Source organism: Drosophila miranda, chromosome XR, assembly GCF_003369915.1.
Source record: "Drosophila miranda strain MSH22 chromosome XR, D.miranda_PacBio2.1, whole genome shotgun sequence".
In the NCBI taxonomy this organism is placed as follows: domain Eukaryota; kingdom Metazoa; phylum Arthropoda; class Insecta; order Diptera; family Drosophilidae; genus Drosophila; species Drosophila miranda.
The window spans coordinates 13,675,312-13,699,638 of NC_046674.1; the positions used below are offsets into that span (position 1 = coordinate 13,675,312).

The window sequence follows — 24,327 nt, forward strand, 5'->3', positions numbered from 1 at the left end:
TTTGTATTTTCATTGTATTTATAAATAATTACGTTTTCCTTTGGACGAGTACGTGAATATCATTTATGATTTATTGCCAGCCGAAGTAGCTTTAAACTATCAGCATGGTCAGCACTTTATATCAGCTTTAAAGCTTATCAGACAAAAGTTGTGGTGGTGACAAGAAAACAGTAATCAGAAAACAGTACGAAACCGCGAGGGGACCGACTAGATGGATGCCCAGTACTGCTAAACACTGCCTTCCGAGCATGGGTAGCATTTCCGGCACAGCTGTTTGTTGGGCAGCACTGGCAGCAGGCGCTCCGCTTTAAATTGGTTATTTGCTATGAAATGTTTTCCCTGTCCATTTCGATTGGAATTTTCATCAACTAGTTTCCATAAATACGGCCACACATTCCACAAAATACATTTTCTAGGGCACCACCGCCAAATATTGACCCATGCCACATTTTGAGGTGACTAATTGGCAACGTAAGCGATGGGGAAAAACCCAAACCGACGCATGAAATTTATAACATTTTATGGCCAATTAGTGGGCATCCCATAAACTGTTTCTCCTGCTCCCTCTCTTGCCATAAAATGTGGCCTAGAAGACCAACAAACACAAAAATACAAAAATGTTTTCACAGACAGAGAGAGAGAGAGAGGGAGCGCGAGAGAGAGGTGAAAACCAAAGAGAATTCTCTTTGAAATGCGTTTCAATTTCGAATTGGAACCAATTACGGGCTCGGCAAATAATTCTCAAAGCAATTCTCATTCGAGTGTCAAGCAGAGGAATGGTCTTTTTTTTTGTCGTTTTTACTTTTTTTCTTTTTTGTTAAATGACCAACAATTTTCAAGAGTTTTTTGCTTCCTTTTTTAGCCGCCGTGATTTCTAGGTCTCTCCTTCCTCTTGGCCCCGGCTCTTTGGCACTCGTTTAAGGCTATTAACAGCTTGTCAAAGCCATGGCCAAAGTCGTGAGTTATTAAAGAAAAAGGAGAACAAAAAATCAGTGAATGGTCTTGAGAGCACCTGGGCTCTGGGGCTGGAGGAGGCTGCTGCACAGGAGAGGAGAGAGAGAGAGAGGAGAACGGGTGGCGGTGCCGGTAGTGAAACGAAAAACTGAATGAGAACTCCTCTCTCTCTCTCTCCAACCCATTTATTTCTCTCTCCCTATCTGTCTTTCTTTATGGGGGCCCGAAAAAAGTTTTAACTTCTGCATCGCGTGGCCTGGCTTCCTGCCTTCCTGCCTTTCCTTTTTATCTCTCCTTTTTGGCCACCCTCTTTATGGCTCTGAGTACTTCTTTGCGTCCTCCCTTTGCTTGTGCTTCTGCTTCTTGGTAATTTTACAACTAGCGCACTTTTGCACTTACGCCGCGCCATGGAAATGCGATTGCAACTCAAGTACTAAAACGTCACAGAACCATACACAAATATACCATCTATGTACATACATATATGGTAGCGTACAGTGCGCGACAAGGCGTTAGGGCACAGCCAGGGCCTTCCCATAGGAGTACTCCCCAACGGGTGGGCACGGTCTTCGAACGATTCTTCTAATGAGCAAAAAGACACTCTTCTGGGTCCAAAATTTAGATAAATTATCACAGATTTATTGTCCACAAATCAAAGCTGGCTCTGAAAGGTGGGGGGCTGGTCTCCCCCCTAAAAATATGAACCACCTTTGGGACCTGCCTTCGGGGAGCAGCACACCTCGAACGTGGATGGTTTACTTTTTCGAACACGTCTTTATGCTCCTTTAGAATGAATGAGCTTCGATCTACATACTTTTCATGTGGCCGTATCTTCGGTACTTTCCTGGAGAATGCACGAACGGCCACACTTACGGCTTAATAATCTAAGCTAGGGATATATGTAGGTTGTAATGGGGCTGCCGTACTACTGATAGGGGTTATCCTACCACAAAAGTGGTTCTTATATGTGAGTATATAATTTTTTTTTTTTTATATTTTTAGTAAGAGTATTTTTAGTATTTTAGTATTTTTAGCCCTTCCTTCGAGGAATATTTTATTGTTTAGAAGACTGAAAAATCAGCTGATTAAACGGCGAACAAAAAGCCATTCACATGTCAACGAATGGAACTGCGATATTGATTTGCAGCGACACTACAATTGCGAAACGCACTGTTGAGTACGAACGCACGAGTATGTATGTACATATCTCTATGTATAATTCTTGTATCTGGCTGGCTGGCTGGCTGGCTGACAGTCACGGGTCTATTTCAGTTAATTATCGCACACACAAGCAGCGGCAGCAGCAACAGCAGGTTGGGCCCGCGGGGTGGGCCGGGTGGAGGCCGCGTGCCCCCCTCATTGACTGACATTTCGCCTCGATAAATGATCTAATGAAAAAACAAGTTGAATTTGAATTGTTGTTTCTGTTGCCTGTTGCCCGTTGCCCGTTGCCCGTTGCCCGTTGCTCGTTGCCTTTGTTATTGCTTTTGTTGGCTTCGAAGCCAAAGAGAGATAGAGCCATATTATGACAACGTCTATATATAGTCGTAGTCCCAAAATCCGATCGTATGCGCTTTATAGATATACCACTTTGGGTCCATCTTTCTCTATTTGTTTTTTTTGGGGATATTTTCGGTTTTCGGATAAACTCTGGGGGGAGGATATCCAAAATATTGTATGCGGTTTCTGGTTAGCGAAAGGTAGCATCTGTAATCCCTAGGTGTGGCACAAACAATCGATGGAAGTATTTTTAAGTATTCTTCTTCTATATCCCCAAGATGGAATCTATCTCATAAATAAAACTCTAAAAACCATCAAATCTGATATATTTCTATTAATTTGTCATTTATTAAGTATCTAATCTGCTATTTGCTTATAGATCTATTCTCTGCTATTAATAATGATATTCTCTGGGAAGTCTACAGAGTCTTGTGGCTCGTGGGCCATTCCCCTGATAGCGGCCTGGTCATTTGCGATATGAAATATCATTCAACTAAAATCCCGTGACCACAAGAAAATTGTTACAAAATATGCGCCATACGAATGCCATTCGAACGACGTTTCATTTTATAATTTGTTTGGGAAGGCGGCAGGGGTGGCTGGGGGGCTAGGGGGCTGGCTAATCATATCTCGAGGAACATACATATGACTGCTGGAACTGCCTGAATGGCAGACAAGCCTTTGTTTTAGCATGCCACATGCCGTTAAATAATCACGAAGCAAAGTGGCAACAAAAAATAGCATATACCAAAACCAATACAAATACATATGTACAGTGTGTGTGTGTGTGTGTGTGTGTGTGCAGAAGGAATTCCTTCTCTCTATTCAATTCTGGCTCTTTATCTGCCGACGACTGCGTTGACATTTTCTGTTCTGTTTTTCGTTTTTTTTAAACTATCGCACAAATCAGCAAAAAAAAAATGAGGAAAAAATATAACAAAAGTCGGTAAAAAAAAAAGAGTGTAGAAAAAGCGTGAAATATGCCTTGCGCACGAGGGGGGGGGCACAGCAGAAATTGCGTGGCATGGTGTGTGGCATGGTGTGGCGTGGCGTGGCGACGGGGTCATCAACTGTTTGAGAGACCCCCGTTTGGGCCAAAAACAACAAACATTATGGCCGCCGCAATAATAAATAGCAACAATAATAAGCCCCAAAGACAAAAAGAAAAAAAACAGTAGAAAAATGATAGAGAAACAACAAGAAGCGGCCCAAGAGGAGTGCAGCGGAGAGGGGGGTTGAACAAAAGACCAGAAGTTTGATTAATGGGGTTTAAAGGGGTGTACCTACAAGAAGAGGGGAGGGGGGAGGGGACAGAATAGAAAATGAAAGAAAGAGGACTGGAGTGGAGTGGAGTGGAGTAAAGCCGGCTTTCAGTTCTATGGCCTCTCCTCTCAGAGGTCGGGCAAAAATGAATGAAAAGTTATGGAAAAGTTATGCTGTGGCTCAAAACAAGGAAATTGCTCTCAAGATGGCAGCAGGCGGGCCCCCAGTGCTGCCGTCTAATTGCCGCTGAGCCAGCGACAGGCAAAGAGAGGTTTACTCTCGCTGGGGATTGAGGTTACAGAAGATGAAATTGTATCCGGCAGTTAAAGATACAAAGATAGATAGATAGATAGATTCTTGGACTTAGCCCGGCGCGAATTACTAATCGAAATCGAAATCAAAGCTCAAAGAAGAGAAAGTGTTAATTATAGAAAATCTGTATACGATTCTTGATGGAAATTGTGATTCGCATATAAGCGATATTATGATAATATGCAATGCAAATATCGAATCACATATCTATCATAGTATTTCCACAATTATCCACTGAAAGAATCTATTTTAATGGAACTATTTCTAAGCATGGAAATAACGAGCAATAAAACCCAACTTGAAATTACATTTCTTGATACCTAGGGGTATTATTTCTAGGTGATTTTTTGATGGAACTTCAACCAAAGACTGTCCAGTAAGAAGATGTTGCCTGAGTGAGGGGAGGGAAGCCACCAAAAAGGTGTTCTATGGCGCCCTGACGTAGGGGCTTGATGGACACTTTCACCTGCAATTTTCGGTATTCGGGGTAGTGATGGAAAGACCATCCCAAATGGCATTATTTTAACGAATTACCAGGTGAGATCTCTCTACCCTATTGAACCCCCTACCGCATAAAAAAGAAAAGAAAATAAAACAAGAATCAAACAGAAACAGAAACGGGAAGGCAATAAAAACAAAAAACGAACAACTTTTGGGAGCTTTCGAGCTATTAGCCGGCAATTAAAACGGCAAATGAACTTTCAACTCGCCAAAAAAAAGCCAACAAACCCCCAAAGACCTAAAAAACAAAAAAAAAACAAAACAAACGAGAGGAAAGGAAAGGAAACGGAGAAGAAGCCAAAAAACTAAACCAAGCCAAAGAAAGTCAATAAAACAAAAGTCAAACAAAAAGCAAAACAAAGCCAAGTTACAGCCACACAAATTAGTAAACAAAAGCACAATTGTTTGTCAAGTCTGTTTAAGGGCGTGGCAGAGGCGTGGGCGGTACGGGGCTCGAGTTTCAGAGGCGTGGGCGTGGGACTTTTAAGCCCCGCACGCAAAAATTTCAAACTAGAAAACTTTTTTTGTCAATTGTTGTTCTGGCGCTGTTGGGCAATTTTCGGGCGCTGCGAAAAACAAGACACGACTATATGATACCCATCAGATACAAAGATCTGAAATATCTGCCACTTTTGCATTCCTTGATGAGAGAAATCCTGTTTATGGCATCTTTCAGGTGGAACCCCATATACCCTTGCACTCTTTTGGTTACAGGGTATAAACAGCATAGATAAAAAGACATGGAGAACACCGAGAGACGGCAAACAGAACGAGAGGGAGCGACAGAGATGAAACAATACCGAAATGGAAACTGGTTCAAAACTTGTACTCTTTTCGGCAGCAGCCCCGGTAGTAGCTTTCGAGGCAGGCCAACAACCAGGCCGGGCCGGGCCGGGCCCCAAGACCACCAGAACAAGTCCATTTTTGTTGTTGTTTTGCGAGGGGCTGGCGGGGCTAATTCGCATAGAAATTTGATATGGCTAAATTAGAGGCCATCTCGAGAGAGAGAGAGAGAGAGAGAGAGAGAGAGAGAGGAGGAGGAGGAGACAAAAGTTTGGAAGAAGGTCAACAGAGTTGATGCTGAATTTTGATAGCCGAGTGATTTGATGGAAACATAACCCAGGAGGCATCCTCTCGGTGATACTCTGTGAGTTCTATGTAGTTATTGGCTATAACAGAAAAGAGCTAACCGCAACAGTAGTAACGGCCACACAATCCCTTTCCCTTTGACATTAATTATTTCTATCATCCACCAACCATCCAGCAATGCCATCCCTATTCTTAACAAAACAAAGATCATAGAATAGAGTATTCCCCCAACAATAGCCTATGGGGGCGAAGGAGATAGGGAGCCTTATCTAATCAAAATGTATTCTTTGGAGTACGATTCCAAGAATTGTTCAAATTTGTATGCGATATGAATTCCTGTTGCGTTCAGAATTCACCCTCTATTTCCCTGAGGGGCAATCATCATTATCATCTCTCAAGATTGTATAATGGAGAGGCAGAGACAGAGAGAGGAGAGTCACAAAAGCCTTTTGTGTCCAGAGTATTCTTCCATCGCCATCTCCACTCCATCTCCACTCCACTCCTGTTCTCTGTCGTACTCTGCTTTGCATTTGGCCAGGCCAATTCGCACGGCACTAATTGAATTAGTTAACTGACTTTTGAGTCAGTTTCCATCATCTTCATCTTTCTCGAAATGGGTACCGTTAAACGGGCAAGAACTTGCACTAGAATGCAAAGTGCGCAATTAACAAGTTTGCTGCACCAAAGCCCTGGGGTTAAGGTGGGAGGAGCGAAGACGGGGCACATAACGGGTTAATAAGCAAACGCAATCTGAAGACAAGTCGAGCATTGAATGCCCTTTAAAAATGTAGCGTCTTTGTTTTTTTTGCCCAAATGCTCGTTCGGATATGGCATTCCGCTGGCAGTCATCATACCCTGCATGGTCGGAAAGGGTATTAAGCCAGACAGACTCAAGGGTCTCCCCACTGGGGTCTGTCTGGTCTGGTTGGTTCTGGTCAGGTCTGGTTTTAGTGACTGGGTTTCTGGTGCGCCAGCAGCTGCCGCCTCGCGTTGTGCACACAAATTGAACAGCTGTGTTTATAGAGTCGAGGAGGCAGGGGTGCCCCCCCCCTGACTTCGTCAATGCCAAATTTCCCAGCAATAACGGCATTGAGTTTCAAACAAAATGTCAAGTATTTTCCCCAACAGATGGGCCGACCCGACCACTAATAAATTCCCAAAACCAAACGGATACAAAGGGAGAGAGAGAGAAAAAGTCCTTGACCAATAAATCCCCCTCTCATTCACCCGCGCGCTCACTTAATAAATTAAAGTCCAACCAAAAGACCGTCGCTGATTAGTTAGTTATTGCTCCCTCTCTCTCTCTCTCACGCTTGTCAGGTAAATAACAAAGTTGAACAAATTACGTCAGGCTCGAATCGAATCGAATCGACTCGGAATGGGCCAATAAAAAAATTTGCAAATCAATGCAAATGACGGGGAGAGTGAAGGGGAAAGGGGGGAGGGGAGCCAACAGAAAGCAAAATTAATTAACTAAAGTGAGAGCTGGAGAGACGGGGAGACAGGAAGACAGGGCGACACGGAGAGAGCAAAAGAACCGCAAAAGATGTCAGTGTGTCACAAGGATGCCAATAAACGGGTTCCGTTCCGTTCCGTCCCATTCCCTCTTTCGCGATTCGCTCTTCGCGATTCTCGTTTCTTTTTTCGATTTTGAATATTAGACAAATTGATGTTTGTTTGGGTGCGAGCGAAACAGGAAAAACAAGAAAGAGTACAAAAAGCAGACGCCAGAGCGACACAAGGATGCTCTACAATTATTTTTCTAGATGTATGTATTTATGTATAAGCTAGATTCTCAGACTAGACTGTGGTTAAAACTGTGTAATATATCAAGGGACAGCAGATAAATGAGCCACAAATAGAGCTATGATTCATTGCAACAATGTTGTGGTGGAGCACTAAATACGAAAGGAAATGATTCAAATGGTGATTAAAATGATTCAATGTCTTACACATACAGATACATATTCATTCCTATTCGGAATATCTAGAGACCCTCTGTTTACTCTTTTCCTCTATTCATACATGTGTGTGAAGTTTACCTATCCTCTTTTTAATGAAAGTGCAGCAGCAGCGGCAGCGGCAACAGACAGCAACAAGTTGCACTTGCAACACGGCAGCCTGTGCAGTGAGGCATGCAACATATGGAGGGAGGGAGATAGAGTGGGGGAGACGTATACATAGGTACTTGTATAGGGTATGCCATGCTTTAGAATCTTTAGTTTAATGATTTGTAACCGGTTTTCGAGAGTCGACTCCCATGAGAGGCTGTTGCCGCTGCTGCAGTTGCTGTTGCAGAGGGTTATTTGTGCCATACTCTTTGTCTGCTCTGTCCTCCGTCTGCTGTCCGCCTCTGTTTAATTACACTTTTTTTCAGTGAACAAATAAAAAATAATAATAATAGTAGCGGAAGTTATACAAAAGCCGCAGAACCGGCTATATAACACAGAAAAAAAAACAAAAAAACACCAACAACAAGGGTTGAGATAAGCCAAAGAACATGTGGGGAAAAGGGAGGGCGAATGACAGAGGAGAAGAGAAGAGAAGCCGCATATGACATGTGACAAAAGCTGACGAGACCACGGGTTTAACAACATATAACGGCTCTCTTCACACTGTTCCTTCGCCTGAACCGTTATATGCATGATGGTTGTTATATATACACAAGTATACTTATGTGTTTTCATCACCAACCGGACTTCCATAGCCTCCCCCCATGAAAACGCACACAAAAATTTTCTAATGCAGCAACAGAAAATGTCCCCCATCAAAAAATAAGGAAAGACTGCTTTCCTCACCAGTCTCCAGCAAATGTCCCCCGACCCACACATGCAAGATCATCAAAAATTCCAATGCTGCCGTCTATTGTATTCCCTGCAGGCACTTTCGGCAATAAAAGATCGCTTCAATTGTGCAAAAGGCTTTGCAGAGAGAGCTCGATCTAAACAAATTGTTCTTTCGAATATTCCTTCTTGCCACATCCTTCTTGATTAGCTGCTTTCATTACTACACAGACTTCACACAGCCTGCATAGAATCCGTGTGTGCATATGTATGCATGTTATTCCCGAATGTAAACACAAAATTTCCCAAATGTCCCCTTCTCCCCGTTTGAGAGCAGCTTACCATCAAAATGAACGAAGATGGTGAAGAAGACGAAAGGCCGACAACTGCCATTCAGTTCCAATTGCAGTCTCCTCAGTGTTTTTTTTTTGCGTTTATTCCGCTTTTTTGTTGCAGCACAAGTGGCAAGTGGGCTGCCTTCAATCAAATTGAATCAAATCACACAAAAAACAAAACTGCAAATTGTAAAAAAAATTGTATTTATTATAGACATTGAGACTTGGCACACACTTTCTTCACAGCACAGATAGAGCACAGAGCACAAAAAATAATTGGCTAGATTTTTCTCTTTCTTTCGCTTCTTCCGACGGTGGAGTGGACGATGGAACAGCTGGCCCGACTTGAACACACATTTTGCACGGTGGACACCAGGCCGTAAAAAAAACTTTCGCTCAAAAACGGATGCAGCCGCCCAGTCGCTCGGCCAATAAGAAATGCTAGTTGCAGGGGGAGATTGGGGGGCGACACTCAGTCGGGGGCGATGCCGCCTAACTGGTTTCTTGTAACAGGAATTTCGGCGTAGCAGAGGGATAGTAGGTGGCTAAAGAGCGACAGCGCCAGGGGGACGGGAGCGGGAAGCGGGGACATGGCCGTGTTGAATTTTCATTAATTTGCACATTTCCGCCTTTTATTTTATTGGAATTCTCCACCACCTGACTTATTTACGAGTTATTCTAATTTATTTACTTGGCCCACAAACAAAAAATTTTATTTTTCTCCGCACTTTCTTTTGGCATTTATTTACGGCCCCAAAAGTGATCTTCCTTTTCGTTTCCTCTTCTCTTTTGCTATTTATAACAGAACACACGCACACCGCAACCACACACACACGCAAACACGCAAGCACCTACACGCACACAGAAACACCCACTGCACTGGCTGCGCTCAGGTGAAAATTAGTGCAGAGATCTTTTGTATTGTTTGCTGATCGTACAAATAACTTTGGTTTCTTTCGCATGCGCGTACATTTTGATTTGTTCAAACCGCGCACAACGCGAGAGCAACAAGTAGTGTTGAAAAAACGAGCTTAGCCCACTTAAGCCCCCCTTAATTTAAGCAGTATAACAACTTGAGTTGAGCCGGGGAAAATAATGCTAATAATAATAGTAATAATAATTGCTCTTGTAGATTCATCCATTCCTTTACCTTTGCTTAAAAAAAGAACCACGATATCTTTCAACTAAGCTGCGTTAAAATTGTTCAATATTCATAATTTTCGGGGAGTGTTTTTTAATGCCCACTGGTCGACAATGGGTTAATGTGCCTTGTCCACGATTGGAAATCATATTCCTCAATTTCGATATTCGATTTAATATTGCTGGCTAGCTAAGACCCTCAGCTCTGAAGACATATTTTTATCCAATTGATAGAACAATTTTCTACAAGATGTGTTAATTTTAGGGACTCTTTTTGATTTGATTGTGTCAAAAATATGGTTTAAGCAAATAAAGTCAAAGCATGAAACGTAAGTGTCAACGGAATGTAAGTGTGTGTGGAGTGTTACGTCATGGTTGCTGGTCAACATGTATCCGCCATAAGTATGGACATATATATACCCTATTTCATTTAATAACTATGAAAAATCTGTTTTCCAAGCAGATTTAAAACGTAATTAATAATGGCCGTTTTTCAGATTGACATGTTTTAGACCCATTTATGTATATGATTAGTTTCCTGTATATATATCTTGATTCCGATTCCTATTTTTGGTCTCTGTAAAAGTCCATAAACTGAATATTTCGCTGAAATAGCTGTAAAACAGAGACTGGCTGTTTCTGAATTGATTGGAGCCTGCGATGACAAACATTTCCTTAATTCCATAATGTCCATATCCCTAGGGTATACAGAACGTAACAAACTTCCCATACAAATCGGATGTTGGCAACGGTAAAAAAACGTAAGGACTGAGAAAATTGAGGTATGGACAAGGTATATTGTTGGTTAAAACAAGGTAAGGTAGAGTTCGTGCGAGTCTTGCAATTTCTCTTGATCGTTTTTACCTGTTCTCCATACCTTTAAAGCAAAAAAGGGGTTCGATCAAATCAAAGAGATCGAGAAAACCAAGGAGAACGTTTTTACGCTCCTCGACAGAATTTCTGTTCGAACAATGAAAAATATTACAAATTTAGCTGTTAAATTATCGATTGGTTGACATATGCTATGGTCTAAATTTACAGAGGAATTGAATTTAAAATTTTCAAAATGCATAAGCTGTTTATTTTGTTTTTGCTGTCAATGTATAGCGCATTTCTTGTGGATTTTATCATCCTACCTTTGGCATTGTTTGGACTATTTGGACAATAATTAGTAGCTTTGTTTGTTGCGAAATAATGCCACTACAGAACTAAAGTCTTAAAAACCAAAAACAAAATCACGGTTTTTGTGTTTTAAGAAGAGATTGCATATTGTATATTGCCTACAAACCAATTTTTTTCTTGGACAAAGCACAATCAAAAGTTTTCATTTTGTCGCAAGGGTAATATTTTATAGATTTGGGTTGCGCAGAAATGCCAAATGTTGCCAAGACTACAATTATCCATCGTTTTTTTTTTTACATACAAAAATGTAGTAACATAGAGAGATAAAATATTCTCTAATTCTGAACAAATAAATAGGACATAAAGACGATAAACGTAGTGCAGGAATTGACATTTAAAACAACACTAGTGCTCTCTTTCTCTATTTATTTTCCCATCTCTCATGAAAAGTTCGAGAAATATTGAATAAGATCGCTTGGAGATCCCCCCTCCACGTAAAAAATCAGTTCATCCCTTTTTCTGATAATTCTATGGCAGTAGTCTTTCACGTTAGCTACCGCTACCCAACCCAACCCAACCCGATTTCCTAATACCCTAATTCCTGTTCCTGTTTCCCTTCTGGGAGCTACTTAGTCTAAAAGCGAATATGGCCCAAAACATTTATTTAATTTATGCTTTAAACTATACAATGACACAATGAATTAGCTCTATAAATACCGAAACTAAACATACAATTTTTTGGCAAACACGTAGGAGTAGGACAAGTGATTAATTTGAGCCTAACACGCATGAATATTAGAAGACAATAAAAAACACAAAACAAAATACAGAACTAAAGATAAGGCCGTAGTATCGGTGGGTTACATTGCAATCATTAAGCGAGTCTTCCTCTATAGCCTGGGAAGATGAGTTATTGCATTAAAATAGTTTCAACTGCTTGTGGTATCATGGGCGCGTGGAGGGCGTCGAGCAGCAGGCCATGGAGATGTCCTTGGAGCAGGCGAATGTCGATATGATGGACGTCTCGTTAAAGCCACTGTCCACGCAATAGAGACCAATGCGCTGCGCCGGCGGATTGATCACAGGTGGAGCTGTCTCTACCCGCTGGGCCTCCACTTCCTCCAAATTGGCACTAAAGGATTGCGAGAGGTTTTTACGATTGGCCGAACGGTGGCGGCGGTGTCCGCGCGGTGTGTCCGAGTTGGAGGAGCTGCAGTTGAAGCTGATCGTGGACAACTGCATGGCCTCGGCCTCCTCCTCATCCTCGTCCGATTCTGGCTCGGCCTCGGGCTCGTCTGTGTCGTCCACTTCTACCTCCTCAAACAGAGCCTGGTCCACAGGGTCCAGGAACGACTGGCTAGGTAGCTGCCGCGTGCTGTTCACTCTCAGCCGACTTACCCGCTGGTTGATGCTGGAATCAGAATGCTCTAGTGCCTGCATCGGCGAGGAGCTACGATCTGGAGTGAATCGACAGGCCGGTCGTCCCGTTCCGGTCAGCTCCGACAACGTATCGTGCTGCTCATTGGAGCTGATGCTGGCCTCCACCTTGGAGTGCACCAAGCGACGGCTGAGATGCTCAGACGGAGCTATTGGCGAGGCCAACTCCAGCTCGTTTATTAGCAGCAGCTTACGCTTGGAGGAGCGATTTCCGTCGTCTGGGGTCCCCAAAGGCAGGCCGCACAGGTTCCTGATGGGCGAGAGGGACCCAAAGCTGCCCTCACCTGATGCCGAGTCCGAGAGTCTGCCGGCGAACATAGTCTGCTTGCCCTGCGGACTGGAGCCAACCATTTGGGGGGACTGCGCTGCCTCCTTCTCGCCCAGCACAATCACATTCTTAAGATCGAACAGCTTGCGCCGCATCGAGCTATTGAAGACGTCGCTACCACTGGAGCGGGACTTGAAACGACCTGACGTGCCGCCAGCCAGATGGGGCTGTAAGTAGGGGCGCAGCGCCTCCTCTAGCGCCTTGGGCAGGATAGGGGGCAGTGTCAGTTCGGTCTGGACACTGCAGTCCCTCCCCCGTCGGCCGCTCGATGATTTGTTCGAGATGGGCGTATGGTCCGCGTTGAGTATGATGCGGTTCTTGCGCAGCGGACAGTCCACTGGGCTGGGCACTATGAGAGATTCCTTGAAGAAGGCCCTGATCGCTATCTGGGCCTTGCTCTCCAGCTCGGGGTCGGGCGAGTCGTGGAACTGCGTTTCGTGGGGCTCCACATCGGCGGGCTTCAGCTTGGACACCTCGTCGATGCTCCACTCGAACTTCGTGGACGAGAGCTGGGGGGTGCGTGCGCGGAACAGCGAAGGACTGCAGCAGACAATAGAAATGTTCTATGAATGGCCGCAGCGGGCTGGATGAACAGGATGCACACACTTACCTGGCAATCAGAGGCAGGTGCAAACGGTCCGCCAGAGCGCCTTCGAAGGGATTCCGAATCTTGTGGAGGCGCTTAGGCGGTGGCGTACACACCAGAGTGGACATTTGTGGGCTACATTTCGTATTTTGCTTGCCGCCATTAGTTGGCGTTGCAGCAGACGCTACAGAATTATTGCCGGTGGCGCTGTTCCTGCGCGTCCGGCAATTTATCTCACCCAGATTGGTGAAGTATCGACTTTTGAGGGCCTGAGGTGTTCGCACCTCATCTGTGTACATATTTTGTAAACCAAAATTTTGTTAATTTCTATATTAAAGTGGTACAAATGCGCCTGCTTCTACTGTAGATATCAGTATTTTCAAATGAATCAGTGTTGCCAAACGTCGCCGGATACTTATCGAATACGTTGCTGTTTGAATATGGAAAGCAAAAAACATATATATTAAAGACGAATCCACAAATTTGTGCTTGCTTTAAATGTTTTTTCATCTTTTATCTATTTATTTCGCATATTTTTGTTCGAGTCGCTGCTTATCAAATACTTCTGGTATTTTTACAAAGCGCGCCATTCAATTCGATAACATGTCAGCTGTCACAGCAACCCTGTTTTGCAAGATTGTCGATTCAGCTGTCGCCGCTCTGACCGTGTGTGTGTTTGGTATGTGCGTGTGTGAGTGTAACCATTTACGGTATATTATATGCTGTTTGGTATATTTTGACGTCGAAATCGAGCAGTTATATTTACAGTATATACTGGTATATATTGAGCAAATGGGGTGGATTTTACCTTGGATGCGTTGCATTTTCTGGGCCGTTTTGCCTGTTGTCCATTCCCTCTTTTTCCTCCCCTTATGTACAAAATGTGTAGTTAGCGTGTCGTTACCATGTAGGGAAATAAATTTAATTGAAATTCTTGTTGACCGGTTATGCTTAAAATGTATTTTATAAGCAACGCAATAAAGATGAGAGCTTAAATTTAACCAGACTTGTAGGAAATCGATTTAGTAATCGGATAAAACTATGAGTTGAGAGCTGAGGGTCCTTGCTAGCCAGTAATATTAAACCGAATATGAAAAACGTGGAATATGATGGAACTTGAATACAAATAATTCATCAGTATTTGTACGGTATACCTTAAAATTTGTGACGTATTTGTAAGGGTCAGACCGTATATTTTATCAATGGTTCCGCGGTCACACTGGTGTGTGTAGAAACAGAAACGCGAAAAATCACAAAAATTAAATTCAAAAAATTAAAACGAACGCGAAATTTAGTGAAGCAGAGTTCCTATTTTACAGCACTTGTGTGTGTTCATAGCAAAAGTGGCCAAAATTCGGCGAAAACAGCGCAAGAGTGATAAAGCATTCGTGCCGCAGCCGTGTTCCAAACGAACGAAAACAAAAGAGAATAGTGTTGATAGTACTACAAGCGTAATTAGCATAACAAGCAGCAGCAGCAGCACCCACAGTGGTAGCGTCGTCGTTGCCGGCGGCCTAAACAACACCAGCAGCAACAACAAACGATTCTACCCAGGGACGGGAGCGGGCCGGGGAACGGCCGAAAACGAAACAGCGGCAGAAGCAGCATCAGCAGCAGATTCAGTAGCAGCAGCAAAAACAACAACAACAACAAAGGCATCGGCAAAGTCAGCTGCCGGCCGGTGTGTGGCGACAGAGGAAAACGAAACTGTTGCTAGAAGTGGGCGTGGCGGTGGTGTTGAGAGGGGGAAAGACGACAAAGACGAAGCAACCGGCAGCGAGAGCGACGGCGGAGCAAAGCTAACAAAGGGCCCACTGAATGCGGCGTATTTGTCGGCCTGTTTGCGAACAGTCCAAAAGCTTGCTATTGAAATTGACGTCAGCGTTGACGCCAAGAGCGTCGCTAGCAGGGAGAGGGAGGCGAGCGGTGTCATGTCGGAGACAGGCTGCCGGCATTATCAGAGCTACTTGAAGGATCACGGATATGATACATACCGGGTCATCGATGCTTATTTTTCTGCCTGCGTGAACAAAGATGCGCGTTTGAAGAAGGTGAGGGGAAGAGAGAGTGAGCGAAACAGAGCGCGAGAGAGAGAGAGAGAGAGAGCGTTACGGTTATGTGCAGAGTTCACTGACACAGTCCGTTAAGTGGGGAGGGAAGAGGAAGATCAGTGCTGGCAATAAAGTGATTACCAAACAAATTTTGATTGGTGTGTTTTTAAACACTGCCAGCCGTTACCACTTAAATCTTGGCCATCCCTAAGCGCGCTTTCACCTTGACTGACATTACTTCTATGGCAGTAGTCTTTCACGTTAGCTACCGCTACCCAACCCAACCCAGCCCGATTTCCTAATACCCTAATTCCTGTTCCTGTTTCCCTTCTGGGAGCTACTCAGTCTAAAAGCGAATATAGCACAAAACATTTATTTAATTAATGTTTTTAACTATACAATGACACAATGAATTAGCTCTATAAATACCGAAACTAAACATACAATTTTTTGGCAAACACGTAGGAGTAGGACAAGTGATTAATTTGAGCCTAACACGCATGAATATTAGAAGACAATAAAAAACACAAAACAAAATACAGAACTAAAGATAAGGCCGTAGTATCGGTGGGTTACATTGCAATCATTAAGCGAGTCTTCCTCTATAGCCTGGGAAGATGAGTTATTGCATTAAAATAGTTTCAACTGCTTGTGGTATCATGGGCGCGTGGAGGGCGTCGAGCAGCAGGCCATGGAGATGTCCTTGAAGCAGGCGAATGTCGATATGATGGACGTCTCGTTAAAGCCACTGTCCACGCAATAGAGACCAATGCGCTGCGGATTGATCACAGGTGGAGCTGTCTCTACCCGCTGGGTCTCCACTTCCTCCAAATTGGCACTAAAAGATTTCGAGAGGTTTTTACGATTGGCCGAACGGTGGCGGCGGTGTCCGCGCGGTGTGTCCGAGTTGGAGGAGCTGCAGTTGAAGCTGATCGTGGACAACTGCATGGCCTCGGCCTCCTCCTCATCCTCGTCCGATTCTGGCTCGGCCTCGGGCTCGTCTGTGTCGTCCACTTCTACCTCCTCAAACAGAGCCTGGTCCACAGGGTCCAGGAACGACTGGCTAGGTAGCTGCCGCGTGCTGTTCACTCTCAGCCGACTTACCCGCTGGTTGATGCTGGAATCAGAATGCTCTAGTGCCTGCATCGGCGAGGAGCTACGATCTGGAGTGAATCGACAGGCCGGTCGTCCCGTTCCGGTCAGCTCCGACAACGTATCGTGCTGCTCATTGGAGCTGATGCTGGCCTCCACCTTGGAGTGCACCAAGCGACGGCTGAGATGCTCAGACGGAGCTATTGGCGAGGCCAACTCCAGCTCGTTTATTAGCAGCAGCTTACGCTTGGAGGAGCGATTTCCGTCGTCTGGGGTCCCCAAAGGCAGGCCGCACAGGTTCCTGATGGGCGAGAGGGACCCAAAGCTGCCCTCACCTGATGCCGAGTCCGAGAGTCTGCCGGCGAACATAGTCTGCTTGCCCTGCGGACTGGAGCCAACCATTTGGGGGGACTGCGCTGCCTCCTTCTCGCCCAGCACAATCACATTCTTAAGATCGAACAGCTTGCGCCGCATGGAGCTATTGATGACGTCGCTACCACTGGAGCGGGACTTGAAACGACCTGACGTGCCGCCAGCCAGATGGGGCTGTAAGTAGGGGCGCAGCGCCTCCTCTAGCGCCTTGGGCAGGATAGGGGGCAGTGTCAGTTCGGTCTGGACACTGCAGTCCCTCCCCCGTCGGCCGCTCGATGATTTGTTCGAGATGGGCGTATGGTCCGCGTTGAGTATGATGCGGTTCTTGCGCAGCGGACAGTCCACTGGGCTGGGCACTATGAGAGATTCCTTGAAGAAGGCCCTGATCGCTATCTGGGCCTTGCTCTCCAGCTCGGGGTCGGGCGAGTCGTGGAACTGCGTTTCGTGGGGCTCCACATCGGCGGGCTTCAGCTTGGACACCTCGTCGATGCTCCACTCGAACTTCGTGGACGAGAGCTGGGGGGTGCGTGCGCGGAACAGCGAAGGACTGCAGCAGACAAAAGAAATGTTCTATGAATGGCCGCAGCGGGCTGGATGAACAGGATGCACACACTTACCTGGCAATCAGAGGCAGGTGCAAACGGTCCGCCAGAGCGCCTTCGAAGGGATTCCGAATCTTGTGGAGGCGCTTAGGCGGTGGCGTACACACCAGAGTGGACATTTGTGGGCTACATTTCGTATTTTGCTTGCCGCCATTAGTTGGCGTTGCAGCAGACGCTACAGAATTATTGCCGGTGGCGCTGTTCCTGCGCGTCCGGCAATTTATCTCACCCAGATTGGTGAAGTATCGACTATTGAGGGCCTGAGGTGTTCGCACCTCATCTGTATACATATTTTGTAAAGCAAAATTTTGTTAATTTCTATATTAAAGTGATACAAATGCGCCTGCTTCTACTGTAGATATCAGTATTTTCAAATGAATCAGTGTTGCCAAACGTCGCCGGATACTTATCGAATACGTTGCTGTTTGAATATGGAAAGCAAAAAACATATATATTAAAGACGAATCCACAAATTTGTGCTTGCTTTAAATGTTTTTTCATCTTTTATCTATTTATTTCGCATATTTTTGTTCGAGTCGCTGCTTATCAAATACTTCTGGTATTTTTACAAGGCGCGCCATTCAATTCGATAACATGTCAGCTGTCACAGCAACCCTGTTTTGCAAGATTGTCGATTCAGCTGTCGCCGCTCTGACCGTGTGTGTGTTTGGTATGTGCGTGTGTGAGTATAACCATTTACGGTATATTATATGCTGTTTGGTATATTTTGACGTCGAAACCGAGCAGTTATATTTACAGTATATACTGGTATATATTGAGCAAATGGGGTGGATTTTACCTTGGATGCGTTGCATTTTCTGGGCCGTTTTGCCTGTTGTCCATTCCCTCTTTTTCCTCCCGTTATGTACAAAATGTGTAGTTAGCGTGTCGTTACCATGTAGGGAAATAAATTTAATTGAAATTCTTGTTGACCGGTTATGCTTAAAATGTATTTTATAAGCAACGCAATAAAGATGAGAGCTTAAATTTAACCAGACTTGTAGGAAATCGATTTAGTAATCGGATAAAACTATGAGTTGAGAGCTGAGGGTCCTTGCTAGCCAGTAATATTAAACCGAATATGAAAAACGTGGAATATGATGGAACTTGAATACAAATAATTCATCAGTATTTGTACGGTATACCTTAAAATTTGTGACGTATTTGTAAGGGTCAGACCGTATATTTTATCAATGGTTCCGCGGTCACACTGGTGTGTGTAGAAACAGAAACGCGAAAAATCACAAAAATTAAATTCAAAAAATTAAAACGAACGCGAAATTTAGTGAAGCAGAGTTCCTATTTTACAGCACTTGTGTGTGTTCATAGCAAAAGTGGCCAAAATTCGGCGAAAACAGCGCAAGAGTGATAAAGCATTCGTGCCGCAGCCGTGTTCCAAACGAACGAAAACAAAAGAGAATAGTGTTGATAGTACTACAAGCGTAATTAGCATAACAAGCAGCAGCAGCAGCACCCACAGTGGTAGCGTCGTCGTTGCCGGCGGCCTAAACAACACCAGCAGCAACAACAAACGATTCTACCCAGGGACGGGAGCGGGCCGGGGAACGGCCGAAAACGAAACAGCGGCAGAAGCAGCATCAGCAGCAGATTCAGTAGCAGCAGCAAAAACAACAACAACAACAAAGGCATCGGCAAAGTCAGCTGCCGGCCGGTGTGTGGCGACAGAGGAAAACGAAACTGTTGCTAGAAGTGGGCGTGGCGGTGGTGTTGAGAGGGGGAAAGACGACAAAGACGAAGCAACCGGCAGCGAGAGCGACGGCGGAGCAAAGCTAACAAAGGGCCCACTGAATGCGGCGTATTTGTCGGCCTGTTTGCGCACAGTCCAAAAGCTTGCTATTGAACTTGACGTCAGCGTTGACGCCAAGAGCGTCGCTAGCAGGGAGAGGGAGGCGAGCGGTGTCATGTCGGAGACAGGCTGCCGGCATTATCAGAGCTACTTGAAGGAGCACGGATATGATACATACCGGGTCATCGATGCTTATTTTTCTGCCTGCGTGAACAAAGATGCGCGTTTGAAGAAGGTGAGGGGAAGAGAGAGTGAGCGAAACAGAGCGCGAGAGAGAGAGAGAGAGAGAGCGTTACGGTTATGTGCAGAGTTCACTGACACAGTCCGTTAAGTGGGGAGGGAAGAGGAAGATCAGTGCTGGCAATAAAGTGATTACCAAACAAATTTTGATTGGTGTGTTTTTAAACACTGCCAGCCGTTACCACTTAAATCTTGGCCATCCCTAAGCGCGCTTTCACCTTGACTGACATTTAACCCTTTTCGTCCACCGCCAGGCCATACACTGCTACTGCTTCGAGTGCGGCAGCGCCAGCATCCAGCTATACGCCTGCCTGCACTGCATCTACTTTGGCTGCCGGGGCTCACACATCCACAGCCATCTGCGGGCCAAGAAACACCATGTGGCCCTGGAGCTGTCCCATGGAACGCTTTACTGCCATGCGTGTCGCGACTTTATCTACGACTCGCGCAGCCGTGAGTACGCGCTGATCAACCGGAAGCTGGAGGCCAAGGATCTGCAGAAGAGCCTGGGGTGGCAGCCGTGGATACCTTCGGCCAAGGACTCGAACCTGCTGCTGGCCAATCCACGACGCCGGCTAGTGCGGCCCAATCAGACGATCGGGCTGAGGGGACTCCTCAATCTGGGGGCCACCTGCTTCATGAACTGCATTGTCCAGGTGAGTGGTGAATGCAGGAAAGGTAATCTCCCATGACCCCCCATTGTCATCCCCCCCAGGCCTTGGTACACACCCCACTGCTGAGCGACTACTTTATGTCGGACCGGCATGACTGCGGCAAGTCCTCGCACAAGTGTCTGGTCTGCGAAGTGTCGCGTCTCTTCCAGGTGATACACAATCTTCCGATTGCCACTTTCCACTAATATTCGCCTTTTTTTCGCCAGGAGTTCTATTCGGGCTCCCGTTCGCCGCTGTCGCTGCATCGCCTATTGCATTTAATCTGGAACCATGCCAAGCACCTGGCAGGTTACGAGCAGCAGGATGCGCACGAGTTCTTCATTGCCACGCTGGATGTGCTGCATCGGCATTGCGTCAAGGCCAAGGCGGAGCACGAGAGCAAGAGCAATAGCTCTAGCTCGGGTAGCGGCACCAATTCAACCAGCTCCTCGACTTCCAGCTACGGACAGTGCAACTGCATCATCGACCAGATCTTCACGGGCATGCTGCAGAGCGACGTGGTGTGCCAGGCCTGCAAGGGCGTGTCCACCACATTCGATCCCTTCTGGGACATTTCGCTGGACCTGGGCGAGACCACGACGCACGGTGGTGTAACGCCCAAGACGTTGATCGACTGCCTGGAGCGGTACACGCGGGCCGAGCATCTAGGCTCCGCGGCGAAGATAAAATGCTCCACCTGCAAGTCCTACCAGGAGTCCACCAAGCAGTTCAGCCTACGGACTCTGCCGAGCGTGGTCTCTTTTCATCTGAAGCGCTTTGAACACTCGGCGCTGATCGATCGCAAGATCTCCTCGTTCATCCAGTTCCCCGTCGAGTTCGATATGACGCCCTTCATGTCCGAGAAGAAGAATGCCTACGGCGACTTTCGCTTCTCCCTGTACGCGGTGGTCAATCACGTGGGCACCATCGACACTGGCCACTACACGGCGTATGTGCGGCATCAGAAGGACACGTGGGTAAAGTGTGATGATCATGTGATAACTATGGCATCGCTCAAACAGGTGCTGGACAGCGAGGGGTGAGTGGAATACATATAGAAGTATATGATGCAAAATGTGTCATTGTCACTTCTCTCTTTCAGCTATTTATTGTTTTACCATAAAAACGTGCTGGAATACGAGTAGAGAGGGCATCCATAGAGACTGCATCCCCCGGAACACACACACACACACACACACACACACACACACAAACAGAAACACTACACACCCATAGGCACATACAATTAGCATAACGAATACACACACCCAAAACAAAACCGACAAGGCCGCGGCAGCGCTAACAATTTAAGAAATAATTTAAAGAAAAAGTAAATCAACTTCTATGTAAGCCCGCGATTGAACAATAGGAGGGAAAAATCAAAACCTTTGTGTGCCCAAAACTCTTTAATGTGTAATCTGTATCAATCCTAGCAATACCCTTATTGTTCTAAGTATTTCAAAATCCATAATACTAAAAACTAAACAAATGCTAAACAACATTCTGCTTATGTACATACAAACGAGTCATCGAAGCAAAGATACCGATTCCGCTTGCAAGTTCAGTAGCACCGCTTATCTTTGATCTCTGGGGAAAAGAACTTGCATCGCGATCGACAAAACACAAGAACACACTGACAATCAAAGACAAAAACAACGACCAAAAGTGGTTTATGTTTGTTTAAGGCTCGCGAAAGTACAGTATTGTATTGCAAAATCGGCAAAAAAAAGAGTTGAAGACCGAAAAAAAATTTAATTTACTTCCACCTTGGGCTCGTCCGGGAATTGAACCCGGGACCTCTCGCACCCGAAGCGAGAATCATACCTCTAGACCAACGAGCCAGTTGAACATGGAGCGTCCTATTGTGGATTTAATGCACGGGCTCGCTCTGCTGGGGCATGCTTTGTCCGTATGTCTGTAGTCGGGTGTGAACGAGACGACTATAGTGTGCACCGGGGTTTCTATTTCTACATGCAAATTGTTAGAAATGTAATTTTGGTTGTTGTCCGTGCTAGGCTAGCTAAACCACAAACCTTTTAGTGTGGCAAGGGTCCAGGAATTGTATTTACGTTGCATTTAAAATTAATTCAATACAAATAAAATAAAATGTTTCAAATTTGTACAAATAGATAGGCTTGTTAAATAAAATACTTTAGAGGTAATTTAAAAAAGTATATTAAATACATTTGATTTCTCTCATTCGATCAAATTTGCACGACTATAATTGGACCATATTGGAAGTAAGTGGAGAAGAGTAGTCGACTTTTTATTTCCATGGGATTTTATTAAATAAATATGTATACATTTGGACTACACCGACTCCACGACACCCTTTTCCTACGATATTTTTGTAACATTTAGTGGGGGTTCTCATTTAGCCAACCAAAATTCTGCCTTTCTTTAAAATTCGAAATGTAGAATTGGACTTTGGTTTGCGAATTACCTTTCCCTTCCCGAGGGTGCTGGCGACCGTATTTATTGTTGTTATTGTTGGGGGTAAAAAAAATCGCACAATTAGCACACCTACAGGAAAAAGAAAAGGCGACCCATCCGCATGCAAGCCCGTATACATTATACGTATTACGTATACATACATACGTATTTCTTATGGCGGTCTGTGGAGAAGTAGAACAGAGGCTGTACATATTTAGTATTCTTGAAAATCTATTTTCATAATCATTTGCAGTAAATCTTGATGTCAGTCAATGTAATCAAGTCCCACACTTCGGAATTCGGCAGTTTGTTCATCTGCAATAAAAATGGTTTCAATTTCGGCGAAATTCCACTCCAGAGCAAACACTCACCAATTCCTGCTTAAGTTCATCGGTTTTATCCAAGTCCCCTACCAATTTAAAGCGTTTCTGTGTGCTGAAACCGTTTTCCTTTAAAACCTGAATAAAGGACTCCAGTAATTCGGAGAATATAGATTTTAAAATACCATTTTTGGTGTCAAGAAACTGCAAGCTTTTACAATTTCTGAGAACAATTATTAAATCCTTTGCATAGAATTCGTGTTCATAATCTTTAGGTATTAATATCAGAGACTCCAGTGTATTGGCGTACTTTAAAATAAGTTGCGCCACGCTTTCAGTTAAACATACACTATAGAACAATCTCAACGTTTTCAGCTTCGGACATGTTGGAAATTCTTGTTTAATGTAGAAATACCGAAGAGACAGCTCTTCCAATTCGGGATACAAAAAATCCAGTTTCTGTGATGTTTTCCGGAGACCAGAAACCATGAGCTTCCGTAGCTTCTTTAAATGGGAGCAGATTTCGAAAATATTTTGGAATTCGACAGATTCCACGTCCAGTTTTTCCAAATTAGTCAGTTGCCTTAAATGATCCTCTGGAAAAAATGTAAAGCACTTGTCAAGGAAATTATTAGCTTATGAAGTAATTGTAATTCTCACTCTGGTCCGGAGTATTTCCAATTAAACACAATCTTTTGCAGTTTGGATTTATGTGCTGCAACAGATCCGATCCGCGATAACGGTTACTATTCAAGCCAAGTTTTTGTATCCCTTTCATGCCTAAAATACGTTTGATCGCGTTGAAATTTCCATCTGTGACCACGATAAAGGCAGATTCGAGGTTAATGCAGTACTTTTCTATGAGTTCTCCAATTCGATCCGTTACATCACTAGATTTGATTGAAATATCCACAACAGTGGACCCGCACAGGGACAAAATAACTCTAAACTCGTCGTACGTATAGCGGAGTACAGAAGTGCCGCCTACAAAATGGCAGCAATTCAGTCGCTTGTAATTCCCTCCAACGTGGTAGGCAAATGCGCGGCCAAGCTGCTGGTGGACTTGGGCCGCTTTTACTTGTTCTTTCTCATTCAGGTATCCGAACACTTTGTCAATGATCTCCAGTGGTAAATTTAGAAGCATGTTGAAGCTTTTTAGCAGAGAGGCCGCAAAGACGCTGCCTGTGCGTTTTCAGCGTCCAGTGGAAATATGTATATGTCCGTAAAGTCTGCTGCCAATTTCCTCAGCAGCAATCGTTTCTCGAATAGCGGCGATTCGGAGATGGGGTAGCGTCAATATTTCAATCGCGGCGGCGGCGGCGGCGATGGCGACGGCGACGGCGACCGCAAGCTTCGCTCTCGCTGCCGACACACATTCACGCAGTTCCCTTTCTATCCTTCATTCTA

General features: G+C 44.9%; 5 protein-coding genes and 1 non-coding gene across 10 annotated transcripts in view; 1 reads left to right on the forward strand and 5 right to left on the reverse strand.

Moving 5' to 3' along the window:
• The window catches only part of LOC108152598 (protein phosphatase 1 regulatory subunit 16A), a 46,060-nt gene extending 36,313 nt beyond the window's left edge, over positions 1–9,747 (reverse strand). For 4 of the 5 annotated variants that reach the window (XM_033387248.1, XM_033387251.1, XM_033387245.1 and 1 more), the window contains exons 1-2: positions 9,593–9,747; positions 8,745–8,917 (exon numbers count right to left, since the gene is read on the reverse strand). The gene's annotated coding sequence lies outside the window, so the exon portion shown is untranslated. The remainder of the gene's footprint in view (positions 1–8,744; positions 8,918–9,592) is intronic. The other variant, XM_033387247.1, reaches the window with a different exon arrangement.
• A 1,881-nt stretch (positions 9,748–11,628) lies between these two features.
• LOC108152270 (protein aurora borealis) lies at positions 11,629–13,777 on the reverse strand. The gene is made up of 2 exons (XM_017281490.2): positions 13,375–13,777; positions 11,629–13,304 (listed from the first exon to the last, which is right to left on the reverse strand). The coding sequence occupies exons 1-2, from the start codon at positions 13,647–13,649 to the stop codon at positions 11,945–11,947; spliced, it is 1,635 nt and encodes a 544-aa protein (XP_017136979.2). The 5' UTR covers positions 13,650–13,777; the 3' UTR covers positions 11,629–11,944.
• A 2,013-nt stretch (positions 13,778–15,790) lies between these two features.
• LOC117186619 (protein aurora borealis-like) lies at positions 15,791–17,891 on the reverse strand. The gene is made up of 2 exons (XM_033387625.1): positions 17,483–17,891; positions 15,791–17,412 (listed from the first exon to the last, which is right to left on the reverse strand). The coding sequence occupies exons 1-2, from the start codon at positions 17,755–17,757 to the stop codon at positions 16,059–16,061; spliced, it is 1,629 nt and encodes a 542-aa protein (XP_033243516.1). The 5' UTR covers positions 17,758–17,891; the 3' UTR covers positions 15,791–16,058.
• Positions 17,892–18,756: 865 nt separating this feature from the next.
• Positions 18,757–21,731, forward strand: LOC108152271 (ubiquitin carboxyl-terminal hydrolase nonstop; the record flags this gene model as incomplete). The annotated part of the gene is made up of 5 exons (XM_017281491.2): positions 18,757–19,509; positions 19,769–20,170; positions 20,230–20,337; positions 20,395–21,206; positions 21,270–21,731. Coding segments are annotated over 5 exons (2,118 nt in total), but the record flags the coding sequence as incomplete, so codon positions are not given.
• Positions 21,732–21,936: 205 nt separating this feature from the next.
• On the reverse strand, positions 21,937–22,008 carry Trnap-cgg. Its single transcript has one exon. It is a non-coding gene; the product is annotated as a tRNA-Pro (tRNA).
• A 419-nt stretch (positions 22,009–22,427) lies between these two features.
• On the reverse strand, positions 22,428–24,243 carry LOC108153381. Its single transcript, XM_017283354.2, has 3 exons — positions 23,581–24,243; positions 22,972–23,516; positions 22,428–22,915 (listed from the first exon to the last, which is right to left on the reverse strand). The coding sequence occupies exons 1-3, from the start codon at positions 24,062–24,064 to the stop codon at positions 22,844–22,846; spliced, it is 1,101 nt and encodes a 366-aa protein (XP_017138843.1). The 5' UTR covers positions 24,065–24,243; the 3' UTR covers positions 22,428–22,843.
• Positions 24,244–24,327: the final 84 nt, after the last annotated feature.